This window comes from Lathyrus oleraceus, chromosome 1 (genome assembly GCF_024323335.1).
Source record: "Lathyrus oleraceus cultivar Zhongwan6 chromosome 1, CAAS_Psat_ZW6_1.0, whole genome shotgun sequence".
Lineage (NCBI taxonomy): Eukaryota > Viridiplantae > Streptophyta > Magnoliopsida > Fabales > Fabaceae > Lathyrus > Lathyrus oleraceus.
Window position 1 is genome coordinate 417,724,793 of NC_066579.1, and position 10,074 is coordinate 417,734,866.

Consider the following 10,074-nt stretch of genomic DNA (forward strand, 5'->3'; position numbering starts at 1 on the left):
AGGAACAGTTGAATATAAAATATGGTTTGTTCTTGGAAACTTGGAAGATTATTTTCTTGCAACTCCTTTGTAACAACTTTTTGAGTACAATGAATTGACGAGATGCTCTCTCCCCAAATATAGATCATTTGATCAAACTGGGTAAATAAACCTTGTGTGTTTCTTGCATTTTTTAAAAATCTTATTTCGCCAAGTTAATTCACTGTCTTATTGCATTAAAAGTTATTATTGCTAAGGACCATTTATTTTGGTTGCCATTATTTTTTGTCCCACATATCAAGTTTCTCGGTGTGATTGAACTTTGAATACTTCTTTAGAAGTGATTTTGATTATTCTATCAATTTCATAATAGAGATGTTATTGTCCACTTCGTTCTTTCACGGTCCATGAATCAAAAACACAAACGAAGATCTTCCAAACTTGAAACCCTTTATTAAAAAAGAAACATTCACAAATAACATCACAAACCTTGGATTTATATACTATCAATAACACTAACATATGTAAACACATGTACCATTGACAACAAAAGAAACATTCAAACAGAACATCACAAACCTTGGTTTTATATACTATCATTCATTCACAAACCTTGGTTTTATATATTATTCTTCATTCAAACAGAACATCACAATTTTAATGAAAGAATAAGGTTGAACTTCATCGAACTGAATCACATTCATAGTTAACATCCATGCTAGTGAAGCAGAAGTCAATGTGAAATAAAAAACACTTCAGGTTAAAAACAGAAAATAAATCTCATGTTTTTCATTTGCTATACAAAATAGAACATTCTCCCATCATTTTAGAAAAGGTAAAAAATTAAAACAGAACATTCTTCGACCATTGTTAGAACATAAAGTAATAACAACAACACATGAGTATGAACAACAAGAGAAATCGAAAACATTATTGGTACAACAACAACACATGCGAGTGTGAATACAAAACAAAAATGGAAGAAGAAATGATTTAAGTTTTTCTCACAAAAAAGGGTGATAAAAATAGAATCACAACTTGAATGTGTACGAGAAAAATATAAATTTACATGCTCAATAAATATGACAAAAATGGAAAAGGAAAAACTTCAATTTGAATGTGAACAACTTGAATGAAGAGGGAAAATAGAAAAATTCATTTGAATCGATAGGAGAAAAAGAGAAAAAGTAAAAATTAAATTTATGGAACTACGTGGTAGATCAAGATTGAATAAAAAATTAGCAATATTTAATATATTTGTAATTTACTACTTAGTTATATTTGATGTGTAACATTTTGAAACATATAAGAATATTTTAGGACATGTTGTATTAATTGATACATGTTCTTTAATTGATATATTAATTGATATATACTGTATTTGATTAATTGATATATATAGTTGATTGCTCTAAATTTTATATTGATGTTAGAAATAATTTCTAAATATGTATAAATCATTTGTATATTTCCTAGTACATTGAAAGTACTATCAAATCAAACATGCCCTATAATGCCTCCATTTGGCAATTATCTTGAGATGGAAAAAGTATCATCTCTCGAGTAATCCGCCCTCCTCCTTCACCGTACCCACAACTGCGTCCTGATGCACTAATTCATAATCGTTTGCCACGTAGATAATCTAAGTCATTATTACAATAATTTTCACTGTTATTAAAGCAATGTATCTTCCTTCGTTTTTTGAGATCGTTCTTCTTCTCTTACAATCCTCCGTGACTCTCCTTCACTGGTACCCATCTCTCCCTCTTTCTCTCTGCAAATAGGGTTCGCTCGATCTGTTTCGGTTTTATGCGCTTTCACGTCTAACTTTTATCACTGTTCAATTTCAGATCCACTGTTGCTAAGAAATCTCGTTTTTCATCGCCTTGCATTGCATCTCGTTAAATCGTTAATCGTAATTATATCCAAATAAACCATACATTAACTTTGTTTAATTGTGAAATTATGAAATCACACACACTGGTTCATTGGATTGATTTTCATTTTAATTTTTCATTTCAAACATGTGAAGATGCTGGTTATCGGTGATCAGATTGTTTGTAGATTTGTTAAACAATATATGCAATTTATATGATCATGTTGACTTTTTTACCTAGATGATTTTATAAAAAAAAATAAAAATTCTGGCCACTAATTTTGTGATTTGAATTTCACAATGATTCGTGTGAATGTGGATGAGCTTTTGAGATCTTATTTATGACTAAACTTGATTTGTAGAAGGTAGAATCAAATTTGATATTCTCTGATGAAACTAGACATTAAAATAATTATGGATTTTGGGTGATGTTGCAGAGTATTTGAAGCCACATTGAATATGGCTGCGGCTGCACAATCGAATGCTGAGCTGTTGGAATGGCCTAAGAAAGATAAGCGCCGCTTCCTGCATGCTGTTTACCGTGTTGGTGATCTTGATCGCACCATCAAGTAAGGTTTAGTTGACTTGGATTGTTGAAATGTGCTGTGATGTGTGTTTAGAGGCTAAAATTTGCTTGCTGTTTCTCTCAGGTTTTATACTGAAGCTTTTGGAATGAAGCTTTTGAGGAAAAGAGATGTTCCGGAAGAGAAATATGCCAATGCTTTTCTTGGATTTGGCTCTGAAAAAACTAATTTTGTTGTGGAATTAACTTATAGTATGTTGCACCGTCAACCTTTTTTGATCATGCATGTGGTGTATCATACGTATATTGTGATTCTCTAATTCTATATACCTTTTCTTACCATCTGCCAGATTATGGAGTGACCTCTTATGATATTGGAACTGGCTTTGGACATTTTGCTATCGCAACTCCAGATGTAAGCTATAGTCATTCTACTTTCACAAAAGCTTGTTCATCTATTTGCCCCTTTTATACTGAAATTGAAGTACCACTTCCACTTTTAGGTCTACAAATTTGTTGAAGACGTCCGGGCTAAGGGTGGAAACGTCACTAGGGAGCCTGGTCCAGTTAGTGGTGGGTCAACTGTTATTGCCTTTGTGAAGGATCCTGATGGTTATATTTTTGAAATTCTCGAAAGAGCTTCAACCCCTGAGCCATTATGCCAAGTAATGCTTCGTGTTGGTGACTTGGACCGTTCAATTAAGTTTTATGAAAAGGTAACTTCCAAGTCAATTTCTTCTTTAGATAACATTCATTTTAATAGAATCACTTTCACTTCTATCATAATTGTTACATGTCCTCTTTTACCTCAGTTTCATAAATATTCACTGTCTCAGATGTTTTGCCCACTTAAATTTTCTAAATTGAGTAACTATAGTTTTTCATTTCTTTTATAATAATAATAATAATAATAATAATAATAATAATAATAATAATAATAATAATAATAATGATGATGATGATGATAATAATGATAATAATAATTATAATAATAATTATAATAATTATATACATAGAAGCCTTACCTTCTGCTGATATTTTTGGTGATAGTACATCTTTCAGTCTTTGTAGCAACTCCCAGAGATCAGAATGAAATGAAATTGTCCTGCCAATGAACTCATACCTTGATTATGCTCCATTGGGAAACTAGCTAAGCAATTTTAGGCTTATCAGCTTAAATAGAATAATAATTTGAAAAAATATGTTCTTTGTAGTTACATATTTTTACCAGTAAACTGTTAGACCTTCAGAATTACAAGTAACCGACCGTTCCTATTCTGCCATGCAGTTATTTTATTAGCCTTTAACTTTCTGTCTGTTACGTTTTATTAATTAGCTCATTACCTGTGTAAGTTCTGTAGGCTGTTATGCTCAATAAATAGGAAGATAGCAAGGCATAGTGGGATATCGGAGAATTATTGAGTGGTTAGTTGGAGAGACCCAACTCTCGAACATTTGGTAAGGGGGGAGAACCAAGCTCTCGAAACTTGGTAGGAGGAACCGTGTCTTCTACACTGTTTCTTTGTAACTTATCAATTCTGCACAATACAATTGTGTGATTCTATGTTCTATCTCTGATTCGGGAACCTTTTCCCCAAAGAATATCCAATAATAAACCGTTGTTATTCAGTTATTTAACCTATTGGTACCAGTTTCTATCATAAATTTCAATTATTTCTTAAATCAAATATCCAAAAGCTAAAGCTATTAAGTGGAGACCCATGATTAATTTTTATATCAAATATTATTCCTGTCATACTAGTCTACTCTACTGGCCTTTCAATGTTGAGTCTGTTGACAATCTATAAGTCTATCTATCCTTATTGGAATTCAACATTTATCTAGACAACGCAATGGATTAAAATTTAATTCTTGGCAATTTGGACACAGAAGCTCAAATAACTTGTTATAAATTAACCATCCTTACTGATCGAGTTATTATGCGAAGACTCATAAATGGTTTTTATATCTAGTATTTTTGCTTGGACATCTAGTGTCTAGTGCTTATGTTGATTATTAAAATAAAAACCTCCTTAATCAAATGGTTTCCAACTTTCTATGCTTGAAGTAGAGCAACTGCATTGTGGTTTATTTTTCATTTAGGCAACTTTGAATTGACTGAATTAATCTTCTAGTTTTAATGGCACCAAAGATTTAGATTGGGGAAATAATGAGTTTTTTTCCCCATGATTGACACAACCTTGACGTTGCTTTTGATATACTGTAATTTTAAGTTTATTTCTCATATGAATCAATAATCTAAAAGTTTAACTTATTAGTTAAAGCACATGAACATGATAGAAACCACCTGATATATAATAGTAAATAGGGGAAATCCCTTTGAATTATAGATTAAATCACAGAATTTCGAGGGTCTGCACCTCCAAATGCCAAAATGACCCTTTTTCCTATCAAATTCCAACATGATCAACTCCCCAATGTCTTCCCTTATTTATTCTTAACCTAAACACTTTGAATTAATAATATAATAATTACCCACTAACTCTTCTAATAATCTAATAACAGTTGCAAAATTGAAGAGTCTAACAATATTCCGCCCCTAAAGATTCAACTTGTCCTCAAGGTGAAAGAATGTATCCTTCCGGATCTCATAACTTGAAGTAAAAAGACTGAGTTATACAAGAAATAGGATAATTTCCTCCTGAATCAAAATTGCTCACTGTTGTCAGTTTTATCATGATCGATTGGTGGGATGACGGCGACGCTGGTAGTGGAACTTTCTCTTTCCTAGATTTTATCTTACGAACAATGGCAATCACTGTGTGATACCCCACGTCTGGGGGTTTTTGACAACAGCAGTTGTTGGCCCACCATTGGTTTTAGATACACTGATACTATGTCGTGAACTAGGCACTAGCAATACTAAAAGTGTAAGATATTGGGTCAAAGCACAGGAATAGTTTTATATGTATAATACTTAATCCAACAGTGTTTTTTTATTAACTAAGCCTGTGTTCTTACTGGATCATATTTTCGCAGACTTTGGGTTTGAAGGTGGTGAAGAAGGTTGATAGACCTGAGTACAAGGTGAGAACCCTTATTAACTTAGTCTTAGTAATCCTCATACGGACCATAGCATTTTTGAAGCATAAACCATGAGTTGCTTATGATATTCCTGGTTTACACCGCACATCCTACAGTACACTTTAGCTATGCTTGGGTATGCAGAGGAGGACAAGACAGTTGTGTTGGAGCTGACATATAACTATGGTGTTACTGAATACACCAAGGGAAATGCTTATGCACAGGTTAGTTAAAGATTATATTTCTTTCTGTAAACCTAAACTGGTATCTTCACATTTCTGCACTACTTGATAAAATTTGTGTCTTGTATATAACAGGTTGCTATTGGCACTGATGATGTATATAAGAGTGCTGAGGTAGTCAACATAGTCTCTCAAGAGCTTGGAGGGAAGATTGCCAGGCAACCAGGGCCAATTCCTGGCCTTAACACAAAGATCACTTCTTTCTTAGATCCTGATGGATGGAAAACAGTAAGTTTTCTTTCTTTTTTTTTGTTCCTTTGTGTTTAATTTTTTATTTTGAGCGAGGTTGTGACTTAGTGTTCCTTTAATTTGCAAATTGATAAAGGATTTGGCCAGGCGAAAATCATTGCTCCATGTTTTATTTCAATAGTGAACACAGTACTAGGCAAAAAGAGTGCTATACTGGACAAAATTCTCTATCCTGTCCCTTGCCAAATCACAAAACAAATATTTTTCCATTGACATACTACCTAAAATATTGTGTTGTCCATTGCCCACCAAACACCATACAACATAAAAAGTTGTTTAGTAATGAGGTTTGTGTTGTCTGTTATGTGTGCTAGTGCTATCAAATGCGACATTAATATCATATTTGTTTTATGGTAGAATCACAAGCTAAAATAATTGGTGAATTATAATTTATAGTGTAGAAGAATAGTTTCTAAAGAATTGGATATAGATTGAGGCCACCGCAAATATGGATACTTTTGGCAACACGGGATTGCAGTGTGGTTTGCCCGGCTTGATGTTATTTAGGATGATGTTTCTGTACTTAAGTTTTTAGGTCCTCGAATATTTGAAGTTGGGATGCACGCCGTCTTCGCCTTAAAATTGGGGAAGAAATTGAAAGTGGGTCCATGGCCAAGAGGAAGAGAAAGAGGCTGAGATAATGGACAAACTGAGGAAGTGGGTGCACAATACTATGGCTGTTGATAGTCCTACTTTAAGGCATCTTCACATGAAGAGTCCGTGAGTATACCCTTGCTTAGTATGAAAGGGTTGGGAGATAGATGGGTTTGTGGCCGAGGGAGGTGGAAAAACGAAAGTGGAAAGAGTTGGATCCAAGGACGGAGGCAAATGTGAAGCTGGAGCGATCCGTGCTGATGGTGGCTGTGATGGAGAGCTTGGCCTAATGGAGGAGAGGATCCACACGTTGGTTTGAGTGTAGGGCTTGTAACCCAACTCACAAGTCACATGAGTTGGAAGACGCGGGCAGCATATGATTGGCAGATTATGTGCCACTTATCATGTGATTTTAGAGGTCGTGAAGAACTGTGAGAAATGATGAGAAACAGGAGGAAGACGTAGGCAGCACGTATGGTGGGTAGATTATGCACCTCTTGTCATATGATTGTAGAGGTCGTGAAAAGCTGCGAGAAAGAGGTGGATGGAGCACACATGGAGATGCTTAGTGCAAGAAAGTGCACAATGCTATAAGCTGTTGAAAGTCCTACTTTAAGGCATGGTCCCATGGAAGAGAGTTATATTATTTAGTATGATGTTGGTGTATTTGAATTTTTAGGTCCTCGAATATTCCCTCATCTTAAAATTGGTAGGCCCTCAAATATTCCCTCATCTTAAAATTGGGGAAGAAAGTGAAAGTGGGTACATGGCCCTGAGGAAGAGAAAGAGGTGGATGGGGTACAAACAGAGGCAGTTGGTGCACGATGATAATGCCCTTGCTTAGTATGAAAGGGGTGGAAGATAGAGGGGGCATGTGGTTGAGGGATGTGGAAGAACGGAAGAGTTTGGAAGGGGAAAGAGTTTGAGCCGAGAACGGAGGCGAATGTGAAGCTGGAGGGATTCATGATGGTGGCTGTGATGGAGAGCTTGGGCAGACGGATGATCCACATGATGGTTTGATTAACTCATGCATAAGTTAGAAGACATGGGCCGCACATATGATGGGCAAATTGTGCACTGCTTGCCATGTGACTATAGAGGCCGTGAAGTGCTACGATAAAGGAGGGGAAAGAGGCGGAGGACGCGGGCAGCATAAATTATGGGCAGATTATGCACCACTTGTCATATGATTGTAGAGATCGTGAAAAGCTGCGAGAAAGGAGGAGAGCAAGGTGGACGGGGCACAAATGGAGATGCATGGTGCCGGAAGGTGCACAATGCTATGGGCTATGGCTGTTGAGAGTCCTACTTTTAGGCATGGTCCCATGGAAGAGCCGGTGTGCCTGCCACTTGCATAGTATCAACAGGGTAGGAGATAGACGGGCTTGTGCTCATGGGAGGTGGAAGAAGGGAAGGGGAAAGAGTTGGAGTCAACGACAGAGACAGATGTGAAGCTGGAGAGAGTCGTGCTGATGGTGGTTTGTATGGATGACCCACATAAATGCTTTGGTTGTAGGACTTGTAACCCAACTTGCAGGGGAGCTGGAAGACCCTGGCAGCACACATGACAGGTAGATTATGCACTGCACCGCTTGTCATATGATTGGAGAGGTTGTGCTGTGGGAAAAGAGCCCTTCTCTGTAGTGATAGTTTTAGGTCTTATCTTGCATATTCTTAACGATTCACCGTTTGTATGAGCTGCTTAGTGTGTCCGCCAGTTGACCGGAACGAAGAATCTAGAAGAATCCAAAGTCCAAGAAACATAGTAATGGGGAAAACACTGTTGTATATTTTTACTTTGTGCCATGTTAAACATCTATAATAAAACAGATTTTGGAGTTATTAGGAAGTGTTGTCTGCAGCTGTGCAAAGTTTGAAGTTTGAACCTCTTTTCATAATCATAAGGTCCATATTAGAGGGTGGCCGGGTGGGGTGTCAATTGGATCTCCTAAGCTAAAATCTATCAAAGCTATCCACCAAATAATCCATCCAATCAATTTATTACATATAAAATTAGTTAATGGATTGGATCTAATCCATCCAATTTAAAATATGGGTGGATCCAATCCATCTATTATATTTAAAATATAATAATTAAAATATTTAAATTTATTTCATGGATGGATGGATGAATCTATTGAAAAGATGGCATTGAATGGATTTTATTCTGTTTTGATCCATGCATTAGTATTTAAATCCAATCCATCCATTTTGCCACCTTTATTAGACGGACCATAAATCAATTAGTTTCTCTTGGTATAAGGATGTTTAGCTAGAGAATGTTATGTAATTTTTCAAATTGGCTTAGTATCGGGGAGTTCATTGTGACTAGCAACTTTAAGTGGTCATAAAGTGGGGTTTGTACATGTAGAGAGAAGAGTTGGGGTTGTAAGAAGAGTAGATGGAGAGAAGTCAAACAATTAGAGGTATATGGAGATTTAGAAGAATTATAAGAAAAACTATTAAGATCTCATGATTAATGAATTGAATAAAAATATGGTATTGAATGTCAAAAGTTGATCTATGGAACTGATCCCACGTAGTTGTTGTTGTTGTTTAGTAACACTTAACTTAAAACGAGAGAATCTCCTTTCCTAACTAACTCTGTATCAATAGTCATCTAATTATTGAATTCAACCTTTTTGCCATCCATGTTCATATATGAAAATCTGTTAAGAAAATTGTGCTTTATTAAAATATGAAAGCATGGTTGAGAGAGATAAATATCAATAGCATTTGACGTATCTTTCGATTAAGATTTTGATTTCGTCCCATCTTATGCACTTAAGAAAACACGTTTGACTTCTGTCAAAAAGAAAAAGATAACAGTTTGACCATGTGGGGCAGCAATGGAGTACTACATCACTTTGAACATGTACCATATTTTGCATTGTTCAATGCGTTGCCTTTATAAATCCTAAGCATATGGTTATGATTCAATTTGTATAAATTTTGTAGGTGTTGGTTGACAATCAAGATTTTCTGAACGAGCTGGCATGAAGAGTTCCGACTTTTTCGTGAATAATAAGAGTCTTGATGCTATGTTATGAAAATAAGTTGTGTGTTTTTATGATTGAATATCAGCATGTATGTTATCAGTAAACAGGATGATGGTATTCGGTTTGGCTTTTATGATGTGACTCTGTTCTCGACTCAAACTTAGAGACAAGTACATGTATACGTGCCATCTCAAACTTAGTAGTTCGAGTTGTTAAGCTACAATTTCATTTGCCATTTAGGAAGAAAAATTGACTTCAGTTTCACAGAGTTATAACGGGATATAGACTATGCAAGAAAAAATAAGTTATGTAAATGAACGAATGATACGCATTGAACTAATGAGAATGGATGTGTATATGGCTTAACTATGCAAGTACTCCTACCAAAGTTTGAGGTATTATTAATAGGCATTGAAATATTAAAAGGCTATTGAGTGTGGCAAATTTAATCACTTCTAACCAATATTTTATAAATTGGATTGGTCATCGAACTGGTATAAGTATTAGGTGAGTGATCCATTGGTCGAACCACTGAGTCATTGATCGAACCGTATGATTAAATCGGAT

General features: G+C 35.4%; 1 protein-coding gene across 1 annotated transcript; it reads left to right on the forward strand.

Moving 5' to 3' along the window:
* The first annotated feature begins 1,468 nt into the window (after positions 1–1,468).
* LOC127077905 (lactoylglutathione lyase GLX1) lies at positions 1,469–9,730 on the forward strand. The gene is made up of 9 exons (XM_051018747.1): positions 1,469–1,729; positions 2,293–2,424; positions 2,506–2,630; positions 2,729–2,793; positions 2,882–3,094; positions 5,379–5,426; positions 5,540–5,647; positions 5,741–5,893; positions 9,467–9,730. Exons 2-9 carry the CDS (start codon positions 2,315–2,317, stop codon positions 9,506–9,508), a joined length of 864 nt encoding a protein of 287 aa, XP_050874704.1. The 5' UTR covers positions 1,469–1,729; positions 2,293–2,314; the 3' UTR covers positions 9,509–9,730.
* Positions 9,731–10,074: the final 344 nt, after the last annotated feature.